At 53.9% G+C, this 21,271-nt stretch overlaps 1 protein-coding gene across 12 annotated transcripts in view; it reads left to right on the top strand.

The window, feature by feature from the left end:
- ADARB1 (adenosine deaminase RNA specific B1) overlaps positions 1–21,271 on the top strand; it is a 139,062-nt gene that overhangs the window by 97,949 nt on the left and 19,842 nt on the right. For 9 of the 12 annotated variants that reach the window (XR_008422386.1, XM_053902971.1, XM_053902973.1 and 6 more), the window contains 4 exons: positions 1,696–1,864; positions 2,495–2,643; positions 3,629–3,860; positions 16,804–16,985. Coding sequence is in view for 10 of the 12 variants with exons in the window: in XM_053902971.1 (XP_053758946.1) it covers positions 1,696–1,864; positions 2,495–2,643; positions 3,629–3,860; positions 16,804–16,985 (732 nt within the window). In the remaining 2 variants the exon portion in view is untranslated. Of the gene's footprint in view, positions 1–1,695; positions 1,865–2,494; positions 2,644–3,628; positions 3,861–16,803; positions 16,986–17,446; positions 17,537–21,271 lie in introns of all 12 variants that reach the window. The other 3 variants (XR_008422387.1, XM_053902965.1, XM_053902966.1) reach the window with 3 other exon arrangements.

Genomic DNA, 21,271 nt, shown 5'->3' with positions numbered 1-21,271 from the left:
GCAGATAGATGAGCAGCTCTAGCAAGAGCAGAAATTGCTTGGGTAAAAAGCACGCTTTGGGATGACACATGAAACCCTATTAAATGAATCCGGAAGTCCCAGCAGGATAAGGCGCCCTCTCTGAGTTCTTTCCCTCACCCGGAGGTGAGAACGCTCAGCAGCTCCTGCTCCTGGACCACCCCAAGAGCAGGAGGCCACAGCCGTGCCCCCTGCTGGGTCCCTGCAGCTGGCCAGGCTGGCGCTGAGTCTGAGGCTCCTTGTGGGGCCCTCTACACTGGGTCGTCCATTCAGCCCTGCTGGCCGTGTGCAGACATCCGGCCCTCGGGCCAGAGAGCAAGCCAGTGGTTTATCTGTCTACACCTCCCGGCCAGGGAGAACACCTCAGTCCTCTGTGGGGTCCCTGCTCTGTCCTTTTCTCCCGAGGTCGCTCTCCTCTATCTGATTGTGGACAGGATGTGATTCCATGACCCTCGGCATTGATCCAGCCCTCAATGCCCTAGGACACGTGACTGCTGCTTTAATGATGATGGCTTTTTCGTGCACAATGTGTATACCGTGGCACAGCTGAGAGTGTGTCTGCGGTAGCATGAAGGGCTCTGGACGTGACCTGGGGTCTCAGTTTAATTTGGGGTTTGAAGCCTGTGTTGTCTCCGGTTCTCCCTCTCTCTCTGCTGCTGCTCTCGACATGACCGAGGGGTGAATGCTTCAGCTACTGACATGCAGCGTTCCCGGGGCGAGGCTCTGGGCCTCCGCCAGCGGCTGGCATGAGCAGCGGGCGGCCCTTCCGTGCGGCTCTCCTCCTGGGCTCAGGGGGCGCGGACCAGCTCCCGGGGCGTTTTGCATCGCGGTGTGTGCATCTCACTCGGGGCCTTTGCTCAGCACCACAGGTTACGCCTGCAGGCAGCACCACACAGCCCTTGGCCCGTGGCCCTGACGTCACCTGGCCTGCTTCAGCTCGGGCTCCCCGTGGTTGAATGACCCTGGGCAGGCTCTGACCCCTCTGGGCCTCAGGGCCCTCATCTTTGAGACGGAGACAGTGGTCACGTGCCCCTCAGAGGACCCCACAGGACTGAAGTGAAACCCTCACCTAACTACCGCTTGGGGCACACGCCCTGCACTCAGCTGATAGCAAGTGCGGTTTACCGTCAGGCTTTCCAGGCCTTGCCCCGCGCCTGTCAGGGTGGACGCGTTTCCCGTGCCCGAAGTCCCCAGCAGGCTTCACTCCCAGTACAGTTAGACGGTGACAGGCATTCCTAGGCAGGACACTGTGAGTTGCTTCTCTTTTCCTCCTCATCCCTCTGTGAGCCATTCCTCGTACCCTCCTTAGTGCTTTGCTATTAATTTCAAAACTAACTGCCAGACCGGTTAGTCGACCCTTACCCGGTGCTCCCTACCTGTACCCAGCGGGGCTGCGTCCAGAGGAAATGAGTCCCTTAGGTTCAGAGTCTGTGCACTAGAGAGGCAGGGAGGTTGGCTTCCCAGAAACGTTGCACAGCGAGTCCTCAGCGGGAAGTGCTTTGCGGAGCCCGGGTCTGCCCTGGTAAGAAGTAGGGGCGGGCGTGCGCGTGAAGACGGGCTGAGTGGTCGGCTCACAGCCCGGAAGGGAAGTCACTGAGAAGGCACGCAGACCCCGGGAGCACAGGTAGGCACGCGTGCCTGTGCCTTCAGAGGAATAACGTCTCGTTTGTTTTTCAGGCACAGATGTGAAAGATGCCAAGGTGATAAGTGTCTCTACGGGAACAAAGTGCATTAATGGCGAGTACATGAGTGATCGTGGCCTTGCGTTAAATGACTGCCACGCGGAGATAGTAGCTCGGAGGTCCCTGCTCAGATTTCTTTATACACAGCTTGAGCTTTACTTAAAGTAAGTGCACTAAGTAAATAACTAAAGGGAGCAGTTTTCAAAAAATATTCCCCTCCCATCAGAATGTACTGCAAAACCTTTCGTTGTTTCTATAATCTCTGAAAAACTCTTTAATTAAAACAGTAACTTTATTGGCAGCAGTGCGGTTGGGTCCCATTTTCCCATGACGCTCAAGGTACAGACGAGAGCTGGCCAGGTGCCACACACACGCACGTGCGCTGACCGCTGGCGCAGTCGTAGATCTGAAGTCTGTTCGAGACCGTGTGCTTGTGTCTTGCGCAGCATGCGTGTGAGCAGAACTAAGCCGCCTGGGACCGTGGCCACCCATCGTGGTCCCCGTACGCAAAGACAGCAGGCCAACTGTCCAAGCTACTTTCCTTTATGCGCCCGTCTCTGTGTGTCGTCTGTGTTGAAGTCCTAAACGCGGAGGAGGGGAGGTCACCCGCATTCCGATAACTTCATTATTGGGGGGACAGGAACTGCGTTCGTTGTCATCACACGCAGATATTGTCGTTGCAGCTTATCTGTACCCTGGTGAAAACACTGGCCTCTGAAAGTCATCGTCAACCGTGGTAGACTAGACTTTGTCTACAGCTTTAAAGTTCCTTTTCGCAACTTTTTTCCTTCCAGTAGCAAAGACGATCAAAAAAGGTCCGTCTTTCAGAAGTCAGAGCGCGGCGGCTTCAGGCTGAAGGAGAGCGTTCAGTTCCATCTGTATATCAGCACGTCTCCCTGTGGGGACGCCAGAATTTTCTCGCCGCACGAGCCGATTCTGGAAGGTACGAGACCCAGTGCTCAGCAAGTAGCAACGTCTCGAGGAGATTGGTGATTACGTAGTAACAGATGCAAGAGGAAACTTGCGTGAACGTCCTTTTCTCCCTTTTTTTGAAGAGTGTCACCTTGAAAGTGATCTGATAGGAATATATAAGAGCAGGAGATTTTTCTTTTCCACTGGTAATTTGATTAGAAAATCTTAATGAAATACGTTGATTCTGATATACTGAGGGATTAGAATAGAGTGAGGCTATCAAACCAACATTGCTTGTAGTATTTAAATTTGGACAGTCTGTGTCTGTACATCAGAGGTGCGCATCACCTGTGTTTGTGAGGAACTATGACTCGATGCGTGTGTACCTGGGGTATTTGGCTGAAATTTCAGAAGCAGCACAGACCAGTGCAAAGGGGGCCCTGTCGCATCACATTTGCCTCCACCCGCGTTTGCATATGAGGTTGGTGCTTGTATTTGATAGTAACTTGTGTCCTCATGTCTTTTCCCCAGCTTAAGCGTTATTTATTGCAAAGACAACATTTGAGTGCATGATTTTCTCTGGTTATAAAAGTAACACATTCTCACTCTGGATGGTGGCTACGTATTTTTAAAATATTAAGAAAAATTGCCAATCCCCCGTACTCCTGTCACCCAGAGACAATCACTTTAGATGTTTGTGCATGTGCTTCCCTCTGCATTATTTATGCATCCCCATAATATATTTTTGAAAATTTAAAAATGCAGGGAAAAAATGTAACAAACACTCAAATATCCATCCGCTAGAATTAGCGAACGTCAGCATTTTGTCCTGTTTGCTTCAGCTCGTTTTTAATGATAGAAAGTAAACATTTTGGTTAAAATGGAAGCGCTCTTTAGGACCTACTTCCATGACTTTGGTTTGCATTGTGCCTTTCCTGCCCAGGGCCCCGTGCGGTTGTCACTTACTGTGTAGTGAGCACGTGCACCCGGGCATAAACTCGACTTTAAATGTGTAGGGGCTGCTGCACTTGTTTCCCGTGAGGAGAGGAGAGGACTTTCACCTGGCCTTCCTCTCCTAGAACCAGCGGACAGGCATCCAAACCGCAAAGCCAGAGGACAGCTGCGGACGAAAATAGAGTCTGGCGAAGGCACGATTCCGGTGCGGTCCAACGCCAGCCTGCAGACGTGGGACGGGGTGCTGCAGGGCGAGAGGCTGCTCACCATGTCCTGCAGCGACAAGATGGCCCGGTAAGGCTTCCCGCCCGCGGGCTCCCGCAGGCGCCGTCCACCGCTCTGGGCCTGGTGTCGTCTGCGTGTCCTGCCCCGTGCTCCTGCGCCCTCTGTGGGACCGGGGCCCCACCCAGTGTGTCGGGGGCCGCCTCGAGGGGATCGAGCTGGGCCTCGGGCTGCCGTCCTTCGGGCTGCGTCTCTGCCTCGCCCTTGCGTTTGCGCGTGCACTTCCGGGGCATTGGGGCATCTGTGTGCTGCAGATAGTTTGCTCCCAGGGGCGCCTGGGGGGCTCAGTCAGTTCAGCGTGACTCTTGATTTTGGCTCAGGTCACGATCCCAGGGTCATGGGATCGAGCCCCGCACCGGGCTCTGCACTGAGCATTGCACCTGCTTGGGATTCTCTTTCTCTCTCCTTCTACCCTCTCTCCCCTGTTCATGCTCCCTGTCCCTCCCTCCCTCCCTCTCCCTCCTTCTCTCTCTCTCTCCCTTTCTCTCTCTCTCTCTCTGAAAAAAAAGTTGTAAAACAGTTTGCTCCCAGAGAAAACTAAAACTAAGGGTGTTCTCATTCTTGCTAGATGCCAGCTTAGTGGTCCTGTTCCCCACAGTTACCATTTGGGGTTTCTGTGAGTGCAGAGTGTCCCTAGCATCCCGTGTTGGGGGTGGTGGCTTCCAGTGAGGCGGGGGCGGCTGAGACGCAGTGTTTGCTTGACACTTTGCGTTTGCTTGACAAAGGCTCTTTCAGACAAAGTGTGTCCAGGCCAGATTTTAGAAGGCCTCATTTCAACAGACGCTGGTGTTAGTTCCAGTAGCTTTTTGTTTATTTTTTAACAAACGTTCGCTTGAAAAAAAAAAAGGCAAGTAACGTAGGTAGGTGCGAGAAGTTGGATGGCACAAAAGCATATTAAGACAAAGATCGCCTCCTTTTTCAGAGCTCTGCTGTGCGGCTCGTCGTGATCGGGTTCTTGACTGCTCTTCCAAAACCGTCACGGTTGACGTGCATGTATGTGCACGCATGTACCTGTTCGGTTGTCTGTAAGGTCTTTGTATTGATTTTCTTGCAAGGACCTTGTCAGAGAGCCTCAGGTGCACAGAACTTGAATCAGCATATGCTGTGGTCCATTGCCCTTAGGTACAGGTGCACACTGTGCCCACCTTGATGAATTTGCTTTTTATGTGTCCTTCCTGTCCACCATCCATTCACTTGTGTGTGTGTGTGTGGCCTTGGAAAAATACATGGTGGTGTCATTTTAGGGTATTTATGTGTATGTTGTTAATTCATAGAAACGGAATTGTGCTTTAGGTGCTATTCTGTGTCTCGTAGTTTCATTCAACCCAGTGTTTGGACACTGTCCCCGATGCGGTGACAAACGGCTGGTTTCTGCAGAGACCCTGCCATAGTCATGGCCGTGCTGCGTCCGTGCCCTCGCCATAGAGACTTGGGTCTGCTCTCCACCACAGCACAGCCTGGAGTTTTCGTGAGCGTGGCTCGTCATAGACCTTTGCCGTCCAGGGTCTCTGCTGCACACGTGTAGGACTTCACGGTCTCTGCCGCGCCCAGAAGGGTCACGCCTGTGTACGCTTCCACCGCTGGTGCGTGAGGCTGGTTTCTGCCTCATTTCAAAATGCTCTGTGGGGTGTGGAGCAGCTGTGCAGTCGTTCATCTTTCTCATTGGAGTGACCTGTTCACACCGTCCTACCCACTCGTCTTCTGCATCTCATGCTTTTTGTCATCTTGACCGGCAGACGTTCTTGTTGTAGTTGCTTTGCAGTCTTTGATGGTCGGAGAATGTTCCGTGTCTTCTCCAGTCCAGACCCCCGTCTTCACTTGGTCCGTGCCACGCTCTGAGGAGAAACGCTTCGTTTTGTTAGAACCTTACCCGTTAATCTTTCACCCTGTGATTTGTACTTTTAGAATCTTATTTAAGAAATTCCTCCTCAAATTAAGGGCATGAAAATATTCTCCCGTACTTTTTTCCAAAATTTTTATCATTTTACTAGCAAATTGAGGCCTTTTAATACATTTGTGTTGTAAATAATAATGTGGCTTTACTACTTTAGTATGGCGAGTCAGTTTTCCTGGGAACGTCTACTAAATAATCGAGACCCTCTTCTTTGATCTGTGAAGGCGTCCCTGTAATATACTGAACACCCTTACAAAGATGGGGCTGCTCCTAGGCTCCTGGCCTCTCGAGTCTCTATAGTCCAGTGTACTAGTACAGGTTCCACAGTTTTTACACTTCTGACATTTTAGTGTGTTTAAAGGTCTGGTTGGATAAGACTGTTCTTCATCCTTCTCTCATCACACTTGTAGCTTTTTTTTTTTTTTTTTTTTTTTTTAATTTTTTTTTTAACGTTTATTTATTTTTGAGACAGAGAGAGACAGAGCATGAACAGGGGAGGGGCAGAGAGAGAGGGAGACACAGAATCTGAAACAGGCTCCAGGCTCTGAGCTGTCAGCACAGAGCCCGACGCGGGGCTCGAACTCACAGACTGTGAGATCGTGACCTGAGCCGAAGTCGGACACTTAACCGACCGAGCCACCCAGGCGCCCCACACTTGTAGCTTTTTACGAGCCTCTGTTCTTCTGTACATATTATAGAATCGGCTTCTCAGGTGCACCACGTGTCTTGCTTAGATTTTATATGGAATTGTGGAACTATGGATTGAAAGGGAAAGAATGAACATAAAGTTAAATCAGTCCCTCCATGAGTATTGTATATTTTTCCATACATGAACTGTCATCTGGGTCAGTTATATGCCAGGCAGTTTTGATGGATTAATTCCTAGAACTTCATACTTCCTATATTCATGTGAGAATTATCTTATTATCTATTGTGTATTCTGGATAATTGTTGCTGATGTAGACAAACACGATTTATTTTTATTGTGGCAAAAACATGTGATGTAAAATCTATCACATTAACCATTTTTTAAGAGTTTATATATATACTTTTTAATTTAATTTTTTTAAATTTTTTAAAATGTTTATTTATTTTTGAGAGAGACAGAGCATGAGCAGGGGAGGGGCAGAAAGGGAGACAGAATCTGAAGCAGGCTCTGCACTGTCAGCGCAAAGTTCAGTGCGGGGCCCGAACTCACAGACTGTGAGATCATGACCTGAGCTGAAGTCAGACACTTAACCGACTGAGCCATCCAGGCGCCCCAAGAGTTTATATCTTTAAAAAGCAGTTTTGGGTTCACAACAAAATTAAGAGGAGTGTACAGAGATTTCCCACATACTCTGTGTCCCCGCACACGCACACCCCCCAGAATGTGCATCTGTTCCAATGATGAACCTGCCCGGATACATCATAGTCACCCAGAGTCCGTAGTTTACATGAGGCTTTACTCTGCGTGTGGCACGTTCTCTGGGTTTGGGCAGTTACTTAATCACGTGTATTTGTCATTAGGGTGTCATAAAGAGTATTTTCACTGCCTTGAAAATCCTCTGTGCTCCACCCTGTCACCCCTTCCTCTCCCCAGCCCCTGACAACCCCTGAGCTTTCTGTTGTCTCCATGGTCCCGCCTTTTTCAGAACGTCACACAGATAGAATCATACAGGATGTAGCCTTTTCAGGTTGGCTGCTGTCACTTAGTGAGATGCACTTGCGGACCCTCCGTCTTCATGGCGTCTTCGTGCTGTCTTCATGGCGTGACGGCCCGCTCCTTCTTAGCGCCGAATACCATCCGTTGCCTGGACGCACCCCTGTGTTTGCCCGTCACCTCCCAAAGGACACCTTACTGGTTCCCAGCGCTGGCAGTTCTGTAAACCATCTGTGTGCAGGTTTGGTGCGGACCTACGTTTTGAGCTCCTTTGAGTAAATACCAACGAGTGTGATCGCTGGGTCACGTGGTAAGAATATGTTCAGTTTTGTAAGAAACTCTGAAAACATGTAGAGAACTACTAAAAATCGACAACAGAAAACCTGATTCAAAAACGGACAAAGGACTTGAAAAGCCACATCTCCGGGAAGATGCACCGACGGCCAACAAGTGCAGGAAGATGTCCCCGATCGGCCGGGACACGTGGACCAAAACCACACCGAGACACCCTCTCACACCCATGGGGATGTCCCCGCCAACAAAACAGGACAAGACAGAAGATGACAAGTGTTGGCGAGGACGTGGGGAGCTTGGAACCCTGAGCGCGGCTGGTGGGAATGTAGATGGGGCAGCCGCTACGGGAACAGTGTGGCGGCTCGTCAGAGCGCTAGCTAGAACTGCCATGTGACCCAGCCATCCCACTTCTGGGCATTCGCCCAACAACTGAAAGCGGGGTCTCCAACAGATTCTCGCTCACCCGTGTTCACTGCAGCGTTCTTCACAGGAGCCCACACGTGATGACCTGTCTGTCTGTTAAGATCTTTGACCCATTTTTAAAAACATGGTAGTTTGTTTTCTTGTTGAGTTTTAAGAGTTCTTCACATGTTTTAGATAACAGTCACTTATCAGATTTTTCTCCCAGCCTGTGACTTGTCTGTTCATCCTGTGGACGTTGGTCTTACCCAAGCCGAAGTTCTAAATTTTAATGCAGTCCAACTCATCAATGTTGTCTCTCGTGGATTGCACCCTCGGTGCTGTATGTACATTCATCACCATATCGAGGTCACCTAGGTTTTCTCCTGTGTTGTTTCTAGGGGGTTATGGTTTTGCATTCTGCATTTAGGTCTGTGATCCTTGTGAGTTAATTATCGTGAAGGGTGTAGGGTCTGTGTCCAGATTCATTTTTTTGCACATGGGTCCTCGGTTGTTTGAGCACCACTTGTTGAAGAGACTCTCTTTGCTCCCTGTGTTGCCTTTGTTTTTTCTCTAGGATCGGTTAACTGTGTCTATGTGAGTCTGTTTCTGGGCTTTCTGTTCTGTCCCCTTGATCTATTCGTGTCTTGTTTTGCCGGTACTACAGTGTCTTGATTGCCATTTGGATTTTGAATCCAGTTCTGTCATACGTGTCGGGGAGGGATTGGTTCCTCACATTCTAACGAGGACATGAGCCAGGCGGCCTCCAGTTGGCCTGTGCTTCTAACCAACCAGCTGTAAATTGGAGGTCTCAAGGACCTCCTCCTTGGATTCGGTTAACTTGCTAGGGTGACTCACGGATCTCAGAGAAACATCTCCCCCACTAGATCACTAGCTTATTATAAAAGGATATAACTCAGGAACAGCCAGGTGAAGAGATGCAGAGGGCGAGGCATGGGGAGAGGAGGGTCAGGGAGCACCCACGCCGTCTCCAGCCGTGCTGCTGTCCTCACATCCACACACCCACCAACCCGGAAGCTTCAAATCCTGTCCTTTGCAGTTTTTATGGATGCTTCATTACATAGGCACATTTGATTAAATCATTGGCCATTGATTTTTTTTTTTTTTTTTTTTTTTAAGTAATCTCTATATCCAACATGGAGTTCAAACTCATGACCCAAAGATCAAGAGTCGCACGCTCTCCCAACTGAGCCAGCCAGGTGCTCCAAATCATTGGCTATTGGTGATTAACTCAACCTCTAGCCCCTCTCCCCTCCCTGGGGGTCAGGGGGATGGGACTGAAATTCCCAACCCTCCAAACCAGCCCTCCTCCTTAGGTGCTTTCTAAAAGCCACCTCATTAACATAGCAAAAGACATCTGTAAGGCTCTTCTCACCTAGGAAATTCCTAAGGTTTTATAGGAGCCTGAGCCAGGAACCATGAACATGAACAAAGACCAAATATGTATAAGACCAAGATACTTTTCTTACCAATCACAGTATCACAGTTACTGCAGTTTTGTCGTAAGTCTAAAACCCCCCAGTGCCAGTCCTCCGACTGTGTTCTCCTCCTGTGCTGCGTTGGTGGTGCTGGGTCTTTAGCCTCTGGTGAACTTGAGAATCATTTTGTCAACACCTGCAACACACCTTGCCGAGATCATGACTGGGACTGACCAAGCCGAGAAGAGCCGACATCTTAACAATACCCAGTGTTCCTGTCCATGAGCATGGAATATCTCTGCATTTATGTAGTTCTTCTTTGATTCTTTTCTCGGAGTTTGGTAGTTTTCCTCATAGAGATCTCATACATATCCTGTTAGATTTATACCTAAATATTTAATTTTTGAAGGTATTAATAATGTAAATGGTATTATTTTTTTAGTTTCAAATTCCACTTGTTCCTTGTTGGTCACACTGACCTTTGACCAAGGTGCAGTGGTGATTCATGGAGGAAAAGTCTTTTTAACAAATGATGACTGGACAAGTGGGCCTCTCTATGTGAAAACAGACAAGGGAACTTCATATTTTCACCACATACAGAGATTAAAATGGGCCACAGATGGGGGCGCCTGGGTAGCTTAGTTGGTTGAGTGAGTGACTCTTGATTTCGGCTTAGGTCATGATCCCAGGGTCATGGGATCGAGCCCTGCATCGGGCTCCATGATAAGTGTGGAGCCTGCTTAAGAGTCACTCTCCCTCTGTCCCTCTGCCCTGCTCGTGTGCTCTCTCTAAATTAAGATAAAATTTTTTTAAAAAGGATCATAGATAGTAATGTGTAAAAGTTGTAGAAGAAAACGGGAAAATCTTGGCAGTTGTGGTAGATGTTTTCTTAGATATAACACTAAAAGCACTCTCCATAAAAGGAAAAACTGATAAATTGGACTTCATCAAATTAAAATTGCTTCTCTTTAAAGACACCATTAGAGAATGAGAAGTAAAATCACCGACTGGGAGGAAATATTCGCAAATCGTGTATCTGATAAAGGGCCTGTATACAGCATATAAATTTAGACCCTCAAAACTCAACCGGGGGAAAAGCAGTTTTTAAAAGGGGCAAAATAATCTGAATGGACACTTTACCAAAAAAGATGTCAGATCCGCACACGATAGAATGCTCGGCACCGTTCACCATCACTAGAAAATGCAAGCGAGGTGAAAGTCACACTGTGAGCTGAGATTAAAACAACCGGCCACGTAAAGGGTTGACAGGGATACAGGGAGGCTGGTGCCCTTGTCTTCTGTGGGCGGCACGTTCTTTTGAAGACGGGTTGGCGATTTCTTAAAAGACTAAGGATGTGCCCGTCGCACGCCCCAGCCATCGTGCTCCTGGGTGCGAGGTGGGAGTGGAAGTGCACGCCCGCAGAGTCACACGTGAGTGCTCAGAGCCCCTTTGTGGTAGTCGGCAAGCAGAGGCAGGCCAGCCGCCACCTGTACGTAAGTGGATAGACACACGGTGGGTGTCCATGCGGCGGGTACTTGGGGGGGGGGGGGCGGGGGATGAACAATGCCACCCGGTGCACTGCGGGTAAACCTCAAAATAACCGTGCAGAGGAAGAGAAACCGGACAAACAGGAGTGCTTGGTGGGTGGTTCCATGGATTTAAATCCTAGAGAATGCAGACTAACCTCCAGTGGCAGAAAGCAGGTCAGTGGCCGCCCAGGGAGGGGCAGCAGGGGGCACATAGGACAAGGAGGACTCCGGGGATGATGGGTCTCGAGGGCACAGGCAGAAGTCGCCTCTCACTACCGCGTGGGCCTCAATATGTGCCCTGTAGTGAGTGTCAGCTGTACCTCAGTAATACCCAGAAGAGGGAATCACAGTGGAGATTAGAAAATGATCGGAAGTCACAGAGTCGCACAGCTAATCAGTCACAAAGAACAAGCCGTAGGTGGTTACGTGCAGGGTTGTAGGCGACTTCAACAGCAATGGGTGTTGACAGTGAAAGGAAATGAAAGCAGCCTTGCAGAAAAATGTGCATTCCTGAAACTGACTCAGGCATAGGTGGAGAGGGGAATACGTAACCATTCAAAATACACACGTCACACCCCATCCCAGGAAGGAAACCCACTGAAGAAAACCAAAGAGAGGAGAGGGCTGTAGAGAAGGCAGACCCGCTCGCCTGGACGGCTTTGGCGTGAACTCCCTACATTCCTGCAGAGCTGAGGATCCCTATTTGAGGTCCTCTTTTCTAGAGATTAGAAGATGAGGGAAGGATCCCCAGCTCACTTTTTGGGATTATTATCACCTCTGTTACCACGGCAGTAAGGACGGTAAAGGAGAAAGTGGCAAGCCATCCTCAGTCATACAAACCCGCCCACCCACACCGGGGCCAACAGTGCGTCTGCCATAGTTGGATCAACTAGTGAAGTTTCTACAACTTCAATGCAATTTTAATCAAATGCCCTAATTTTTTCCCAGCCCTCGGGAATCTGATCCCAGCACTCAAATGGAAACGCAGCAGTGTGAGACTGGTAACGACTGGTGGCAGCTTTGCCCGCGTTTGAGGGGACACGTAAACCAGATGGAAGTTTATTTCTGTCTCACAGAAAGTCAGGTCCAGAAGTAGGTGGGTCGTCCGGGTTCTGTCTTCCTGCTGCATCCAGGACACATCTTCTGTCCTCGGGGCGCCACAGCGCCCCCTCCCCCTCCCCTCCCGAATCCTCCGGCGCCTGGTCCGACGGCAGGGAGGAGGGGTGGCCCGGCCACCACAGGCACAGTCACGTGGCAGCTGTGTCCCATCACCTGGAACCCGGCCCAGACGCGTGCAGGCAGCCAGGGACAGCGGGCTCGCACGTCGCCCCCCGAGCCGGGATGGATGGCGGCTGCGCTGCTTAGAGGGGGAGGGAACGGGACCGCAGGTGCAGGCGCTGCTGCGTGTGGGATCCGCGGTCGGCAAACAGTCCCGGAGCGTGTTTATGCTCCGAGAAAAGCAGGCCCCTTCACACGGCACACAGAAGCACGTTCCAGGCAAATTACGGAGCTGAACGCGAAGAGTGGGTCCTGGCAATCCTTGTGGCTTCCACTTAAGCAGATTTCTCAATCAAGGCGCAGAAAGCCCAAATTAGAAAGAAAAACATGAATAAATTTGACTAACTTGGAAATTTAAAACTTATTTACCAAAACCCCTTTAGATACAGTGAAGAGAAAAGCCACACACTGGGGAAAGAGACTCTGACTTCTATAACCAGCAAGAGGTGAGAACCCAGCCCATAAAGCCAATTCCTGCAGCTCGGTAATTCAGAGGCGCTGCCGGAAGAAGGGTCCCTGCAGGCGAGAAGGAAACATGTTCCAGGTCTTGTTGAGATGGGGTGACACTCGTATAAAAGTCAAAACTCACGGACGGGAACCCTCACGACCTGTGCCTGTAAACTGGTTACGCGTCATCCGTGCAAACAGCAGACAAGGCAGACACACAGGCCTGGAGGAAAGGGGGCAGGATGCTTCTAGAAGGGACAACATGGAGACAGCTACACCCCTGCTGCCTCTCTCGCCCCCCACGGGTGTGGTGTGTGGGCGCCCACATGCACGGTTCTCCGGCTCCCTGGGATGCCTCCTGGAGCTCATGCAGACCCCGCAGATTAAGGGCTGGGCCTCACGGGACAGTCGCGTCTGCTAGAACAGGGCACTGGGGCCCCCGCACCCTGTCTCACTCGGCTATTGGACTCAGTCTTCGGGTTGAACAATTTGCTAATATAGCTCACGGAAGTCAGAGAAAACAGTTTACTTAACACCTACCGGTTGGTTACGAAGAATACAACTCGGGAACAGCCAGGTGGAAGAGGAGAAGGTTCGGGGGTGCATGGAGCATCCGCGTCTCCGGGCATATGGCACCTCCCTTCCAGCTCCTCGCTTGTTCGCCTCCCCGCCCCCCACTGCCATAGCTCCCTGCGCCCTCGGGGTGGAGCGGTTCCAGCCCACTTGTCCCTATGTCCCTATGGACCCGCCCCCACCCTCCCGGGTCACCTCATTAGCATAAGCTCCAGAGTGCTTGAAAGGGGCTTGAAAGGGGATCGCTATTCCGTGTCACTCGAACACCTGGCCAGGGGGCTGGAGGGTTAGAAAAGTCCTCGGAAATGCTCTGGTGGCCTGCAGGCTACCAGCTGGCTGCAGTCTCCGCCCCAAGGGAACGAGAGCATCTCGGGAGTCCCTTCTGGAAGGCAGGGCTGACCTGTGTCCCTCCCAGAGAGGCAGGGTCACTCCGTCGGAAGAGCGCGGGACAGGGGCAGGGGGCAGGCTTAGGGGCGAGGCCACCGTGGGCTGGGGGCGGGGAGGGAGGCACGGCACTGACGCCAAGGGTCACCAGGTACCATGCGTCTGTCTGGTGGGCGGTTTGGCCGAGAAGGCTGCGTGGGGGCAGTCTCGCGGCGAGTCCCGTGGAGAAGCAGGTGGGGTGACCTTGGTTCTGATGACCACAGCCTCTGTGCGCCCGGCTGCGTGGAGCTGAGGGAGGAAGCCGGGGCTTCCTGTGTGGGCACACTCCGAGACAGCCCAGTGGGGAGACCGTGCGGTGGGGAGAAGGGCCCCCGCGCTCCCGTGGAGGCCGTGGAGAAGCTTCATCAGGGACCTGACCGGGCGACAGTGCTCTGAGCCCTGGCCTCCAAGAAATCACGGGGGGAGGAGAGCAAGAGAGGGCGGAGCGTGTGGGCACCTGCCTGGTTCTTTCTAGCATCGCCCGGCACAACGCCGTGGACCCGTGGACCCCTGCACCCTCACGCGGGGCTGAGCCAGTTTGCAGTCTTTGCAGAGGGCGGCTGGGGGGCGTTGTTTGCCTGGAGCCCCGCGGCGTCTGCTCTCCTCGCCCTCCCAGGGCTCTGTAAGGTGCATCGGCAGGAGCCCATCTGCCAAGCGGGGGGCACGCCCCGCGTTCCCGCCAGGGCCTCCACGGGGCCGTCACGGCTCCTAGAGTCCTGCTGCGAAGCACGTGCTCAGAGTTAATGACTCGTTGCCAAGTACAGGGTTCTGCAAAATCACTGTTTTAAAGGTTGTCCTGGGAGGCCGAGTTCCCCCTAAAATGGTCTAAACCCCTACGCAGGCTTGAATGTACATAAGGAGGGCTGCCCTGAGATTTTTGTAAGCACTTCATGCTTTTTCTTGCAGGATAGGAAGACCTGCGTTTGACCTTCCTTTTTAGGGTGTGGGAGGCACACGCAGGGCTGGGGGCTCCCCCTTCAGCGTGCATTATTGATCTGTACGTGGCAGGTGTGTAGTTTGAGCGCCGGGAGAGCTCAGCGAATACAGCCGAAGCCTCTCCTCCGTGGAGCTTGCACGCTGGTTGGGGGGTGGGGGGAGGGGACAGCTATGACCGGTAGACCGTGGATTATGTAGGTAGCCCAGGAGGGCACACGGGAGGGCCCCCTGAGAGGAACTTGCTGCAGAGACTAACAGGCGGGGGCCCCGTACCCAGGAGGCTGGAGGACCTGGGAGGAGTGGCCGGGAGCCCCCTCGCCCCTGGTGGCCCGAGCATGGGAGGGGGGTGGGGGGGCAACAACTGGTTGCACAGACCTTTGGAACGATGGTGTTTTCTAGGGAGAAGATAGGGGCCTTGGAGGGTTTTGTGCACGGGAGTGACCAGGCCTGGCCTGTTGTCACAGGGTCACATGGCCGCTCTCCATGGATGGGCCACGCGGGGGGGGGGGGGGGGGGGGGGCGGGTAGGCGACAGTGATGCAGCAGGTGGGGACCTGTGACTTGACCTGCAGGAGCAACGCAACGAGTCGGCTCCGGGGTCTGTTCTGAAAGGAGGTCCCCAGCACTGCTGGCTGCCAGCAGGTGACAGGAGCCAGCAGGAGAGCCCGAAAACAGAGTGTGGAGCTGGGTGGGTCAGGAGTTCGGGCAGAGAACCCTGTGCCACCACTGGTTGCCAGCATTGACCCACTGGGCACTGCCCTCTGTCCCCTTCCATGAGGGCGGGGGGGGCCACTGGACTTCGGCCTGAAGTCCAGTGGCCGTGAGGTGAGAGCAGTGTGAGCGGGGGAGGGAGGGCTCTAGACGGAGTGGCCTGGGCCTCACTGCACGACACCCCAGCCCCACCCCCACGTCCTGTCCAGACCCTGCAGCCCCCCAGACCCAAGCCCAGGATGTTTCTAAGACGGGCCTCACTTCCCTGTCCCCACCCCCTTGTGACCTGCAGACGGCCTTCCCACAGCCTCTGCCTGGGGCTCCTTCCTGACACACAGAGGAACGTGGAGGTGAGTTGTCTCCTAAAAACACTTCCACTAAGTTAGATGGAGTGGCTGCCTTGTGCCGTCCTTCAGTGGCTCCCCACCGGCCTCAGGCTGCCCGGGTAGGTTCAGCCCCTGCCTTCCCCCGACCTTCCTCTCCTCCCTCTCGGGGCAGCCACTGCACCCCCTCCCAGGTCTGGCTGGGCCCCCAGGACCCAGGTTGCAACCCAAGGTTGCCCTCAGGACCTTCCCCGAAGTTTTCCTTTTCTGGGGACCTTGCCTTCCCTTGGATTGATTTCCCTCCACTTATGTTCTTGATCATAAGTGTTTTTGCCTTGACTCCACTCGCTCCCAGTCCAGAGGGCCCCCTGGCCCCAGAACACATGGGCCGCGCCTTCCCGGCCCCACGGACTTGGTGCCCAGCACCTGCTGCTGTCTGTAGGACGTGGGAAGGGGGCAGGGCCGTGCCGGTGCGAGGGCAGAGGCTCAAGCAGGAGCCTAGGTTGTCAGTGACGGGAACGCATCTTGACCAGCGTCAGCCGAGCACACGGTCGCCCATCCTGCGCCGTCCTGCTCGGGTCAGTCCCCGCTGCGGGCAGGGGAGGGCCGGCCGCCGCAGGGACCTCACCCCCCACCCCTGGCCGAGCCTCCCTGCGTGTGTCAGACCAGGCTCCGCCCGGGGTTGTTACCGAGGAACAGGCAACCGGTTTGATGTTTTCAACGTCTCCTTTGCAGTTACTTTTATTGGAAGTAATAACGTAAAGATTTACTTTCTCTTTTGACTTTTCTCCCAAGAAACGTGGCTCACTGAACCTTCTTTTAGAACTGAGCCTCAGAGGGTGGTGTGTCACGGGAGGCACAAAGGCAAGGGATGTTTCCACAGCTCCGAATAATTGTTAAGTAGGATTTTCTCTACGTCAGTTAAAATTTTTAAGTGCTGTCTTCTCCTGTTTGTACACATCGAGGCACGTGAGTGCGACCAGGCAGCCGTGCGTGGCGCTGTCTCGCTGTGCGTGCGACACGGACCCCCCCTCTTGCACTCAAGCGTGTGTTCCCTCTGCCCCCAGGTGGAACGTGGTGGGCGTCCAGGGCTCACTGCTCAGCATCTTCGTGGAGCCGATTTACTTCTCGAGCATCATCCTGGGCAGCCTCTACCACGGGGACCACCTCTCCAGGGCCATGTACCAGCGGATCGCAAACATAGAAGACCTGCCCCCGCTGTACGCCCTCAACAAGCCTCTGCTCAGCGGCAAGTACCTCTCCAGCGGGGTCGTTTCCTTGTTCAGATAACCGCGTCTCGCCAGTGCGGATGCCGTGGGGATGCTGCTCCGGCCGTCAGAAAGGCCGGGCCGCTCTGTGAGGGTGGAAGGCGGTGTGTCGGGGCCTCTGGGCCATCGTAAGTGGGTCCTCGTACGCTTCATCTTCTCGTCGATTGGAAGCCTTGGCATTTTGCAGAGCCCACACGTGGCGCCTGCGTGTTTTTCTGTGTCGCTGGAGAGGCTCGCAGATGCCACGGAAATGACGCAGGCGTCAGCGTCCGAGACGAAGCTGGGCTGGGCCTCCCGGGATTGGTCGTCTCCGTGACGAGCCCGGCTCGCGCTCGGGAGGCTGGCGACGGAGCTGGGCGTACCCGGGACGGGTCCGGGGTGTGTCAGTGATGACATGCCCGAGTGCCCTTTGTCACCGGTTTGTCTGCTGTGTCCCCTGTAGCATCTCAGTGGTGACCGGTGAGGGAACAGCAGCTCTTGAATGCAAGGGTCCTAATCTCTCAGTTCAGCCCGTTTAAAGGATGCAGTTAAGGTATTTTTTTCCTTTTGAAAATGTCGTTTTGCTTACTTTTTTAAAGCTCTGAACTAAAACCATAACCCCAAACTAAAACGTGTTTCTCCCGGTGTGTGCGCGTGTGCTGCCTTGTTTGTGGTGCTGGCCGCTAGCTCACCTTTCCCTGGGGAAAAGCGGTGTGGCATTTTGTTTGAAGGCACGTCTCTTAGAGCGTGTGAATTATGCACAATGGAGGAAACCGGTGGTTGTGTCTGATCAAATTCTGCAGCCCCCCTGACTTTAAGCACGACCTTTAAAGACAAAATACTGACTCTGCTAACGCTTGGTGGGAAATTGCAGCCGTGGCGTCCACGTGCACAGAGCGTCTGCTGGGACACAGGAGGTGAGCGTGAGTATTTCCTTGTGGGTCAGCACACGGGTTCCCGGACTCGGGAGACTGCTCTCCCCGTGTAGCCTCCGTGGTCTGTAAGTTCAGCGGTCACCTGACCTCTGGATTCACGGACACTGACCACACTGGGAGACGCGTGGCACAGAGTTGTCGCTCAGCGGTAGTTGGGAACCTGCGCCCTATTGACTGAAACTGAGTCACGTGTATATGAAGTGTGTACGTACCTGTGATAAGATATGAAAATCGTGTTTGCAAGATAGAGACCCTGAGGTCGTCCTGTGTGTATTTGCGACGAAGACGGACCTGCTCTCCTTTCTCCCCTCCCCCGCATCCCCTCCACTTCCAGACCCTAAAGCACGCAGCCGCCAGGTTGTGGCAGAGCGCCTGCGGGCACAGAGGGCCTCCCGCGGAGCCGGGCCACCTTGCTGTCGCTCTGTCACACTGGCAGCTTGCACGGCCCGGTTTCCTGGTCTTCCCTCCCCAGGACGGGGATGGGCTGGGGCCCTGCGTGATCCTTCTGGACAAGCATGTGGGAGTTCTGTGAAATCCAGGGGCAGCGCTGAGGTCTCAGGAAGCAGAATATTTCTCAAATGCTGGGCCACTGGACAGCATCACTTTGGCATCGAAGTCTGCTTCAAAATGCAAACTATTTGATAGTTTCAAACAGAGAGGGAGGCAAACCATAAGAGACTCTTAAATACAGAGAACAAGCTGAGCGTTGATAGGGGGGCCGGGGGAGGGGAACGGGTGACGGGCACCGAGGAGGCCACGGGTGACGGGCACCGAGGAGGCCACTTGTTGGGATGAGCACTGGGTGTCGTATGTAAGCGATGAATCATGGGAATCCACCCCCAAAACCAAGAGCACCCTGTATGCACCGTATTTAACTAACTTGACAATAAATTATATTTTTTAAAAAATGCAAACTATTTGAGATATTTTACTTTGGATAAATGCTTTATTTTAGAAACAGTGATGTTTGGTTGGTTTTCCTTGAATAGAGTTGAAGTCTGTGCAGTGAGTAGCTTTGGGGGAGATGCTTTCAGTCTGTGGCACTCCCGTGAGCTCTGCAGGGGGGAAGCCAGAGGGGCGAGCAGGGAGGAGGTGCAGACGCCACTCCCGTCAGCGGACCAGCGCACATCGGCCTCCTGGGTGGAAATCTGAGCAGACGATATTGTCACGACGCAAGGACTCAGGCAGGGGGGTCTCGGGCAGTGAGCACTGAGGTCTGAAGTGGGGTAGGGCCGCACTCCTTTAAAATGGGCCCCACAGCAAAGCCCTTCTAGGAAAGTCCTACATTTAACGAGTGGCCTGGACAGTGGAACAGCCAGGACACTGTGGGCTTCCTTCCGGCCCTGTGCGTATGTGTGTGCGTGTGCGCGTATGCGTGTATTTATTACAGTTCACGGACGTCTGTCCTGCCCTTTTCACCTCACGTTGTATCACACGTCGTCCCGTGTTGAAGGAGAATGACGGTGTAGCAGGACCTAGGCCGCGGTGTCCTCGGAGAGGAACAAGGACGGCCATCGGCGCGGCGCGGGGAGCGGCCCATTAAACGAGACTGTTGCCGGCAACCACAGCGGATCCAGGGGCTCTTCCACCGATGTGGTGGTGGGCCGATTTCCTTAATGCCACCAAGGACAGACGGGAAGAATGTCATTTCTTCGTCAGCGTAGAACTTCTCGGTGGCGAGCTGTGACCGCAGGGCCGCGAGCACTCACGTGATTCCCTTCCCTGGCGTTTTGGACGCGGGAGCCTCTTGAACTCTCGTATCTTCTTTCCAGATCAGTTGCACATCCGGCACCTGCAAGCTTCTGATTCGCATCTGTCGGCCCCTGAGGGAGCCGCCCGGCCCGTCCGGGGCTGCTGTCCAGGTGCCTGGAGAACTGGGGAAGAAAGGCCAGCGGTCTGGACGGCCCCAAGGCCCTGGGGTCACTGATGGCCGGCCGTGTCACCAGCGTTGACACAGAACATGACGACAGCCAGGGCCAGGGTGGTGCTGAGAGAACGAGTGCATTCTTGTGGGTCCAGCCTGCGTGGGGACCTCTGGAAAAGCAGGAGGAAGGCAGGGGCTAAGCACGTGGCAGAGAGAAAGCAGGGGTGCCGTTGGCGAGCCCGGCGGAAAGCCACATACGCGCTTGCCGTGGGCAGAGGGGCTCACGTCCGCGTCTCGCCCTAAGCGCAGGAGAGAGAGCAGGTGTGAGGGACGGCGGGGGAGGCTGTGTTTTCCAGGCAAGAGCCGGCATCAGGGGCTGGAAAGGCCTAGAAAAGAGTTTCCTGGTGGGAGCTCCGTGCCCCTGATGTCAGGAAGTGCTCGCGTGGGAGTGCCGGCCAGTGCCGGCTGTGGACACAGTGACGGTGATGGCAGGTTCTGCTGGGAGGCCACCCAGGCGACCCAAAAGCGTCCTCTAAACTCATAAGTTGCCATGGATGTGGTTTGCTTGTTTTTTAAAAATTCTCTCTGTGGGTGTCTTTAACGGTAAAGCAGTTACTTATTTAATTGACATATTGGAAGATTTTTCAAAAGCAACAGTTGTTATACTTGATCTGGTGGTGTTTTCGAACCCTGTCCTGCATGTGTCTGTACTTCCCGTCACCCCTCACGGGTGGAATAGGCTGCGGTCCCTGCAGGGCTCCAGAAGATCACCGCCCTGCTCCCAGCCCATGCAGAACAGAGACACGGGGCTGCGCACCCTCCTGGGACTGCTGGCCTGGGCTTGGTCCCCACCCCACCCGGCCTCTTCCCTCCTCCATCCAACTCAGGGGCCCTTCTCCTGTCGCCCTTGGCCCGTTGGCGGGGTGGGAACGTTAGGACTCCGTGCGCTCGGCCCGTGCTGCCTCAGGAACGCGGAGTCTGGGCGAGGATCCCGCCTGTAGCCCTGCGCCCGGGTGACGGGCGCGCCTCGGGGGCAGGCCACCGCCAGCACGCACGTCCCTGTCCGGACCGGAGCACTCAGGCCCTTCCCCAGAGTCGGTGTCACGAAACCCCAAGGTCGGGTTCCAAATAGGAAGTCTTGTTTGGTCAGAGGCCCTGGTGTGAGGCGGCCCATCAGGGATTAGTGACCAGGCCGGGAGGAGCCCGAGCCGCCCTGATGGCTTCATTCGCTTCCCTTTTAGCTCAGGAGGCGTCTTCACTGAAGACCAGGACCAAAGTCTCAAGGGCGCTCTCTCTGCTCCTGGCTCTCTTGTTGTTGTTTCGCAAGTTGTTTCGCGCAGCTCTCTCGACCCCAGGGGTCTGCGGACAGAGAGGCTGAGGCCTGGGCGTCCTCACTGCGGGCGCCTACTCCTACCCAGGTCCCGGGCTGTTTGCAGAACAGAGGCCGCTTGCGTCAAGGTTGTAAACTGCACACGTTTTCCTGGGCAGG

The sequence above is a fragment of the Panthera pardus genome, unplaced genomic scaffold, assembly GCF_024362965.1.
Source record: "Panthera pardus isolate Hobbes unplaced genomic scaffold, ASM2436296v1 HiC_scaffold_16, whole genome shotgun sequence".
In the NCBI taxonomy this organism is placed as follows: domain Eukaryota; kingdom Metazoa; phylum Chordata; class Mammalia; order Carnivora; family Felidae; genus Panthera; species Panthera pardus.
This window is presented reverse-complemented; position numbering and strand designations above follow the sequence as displayed.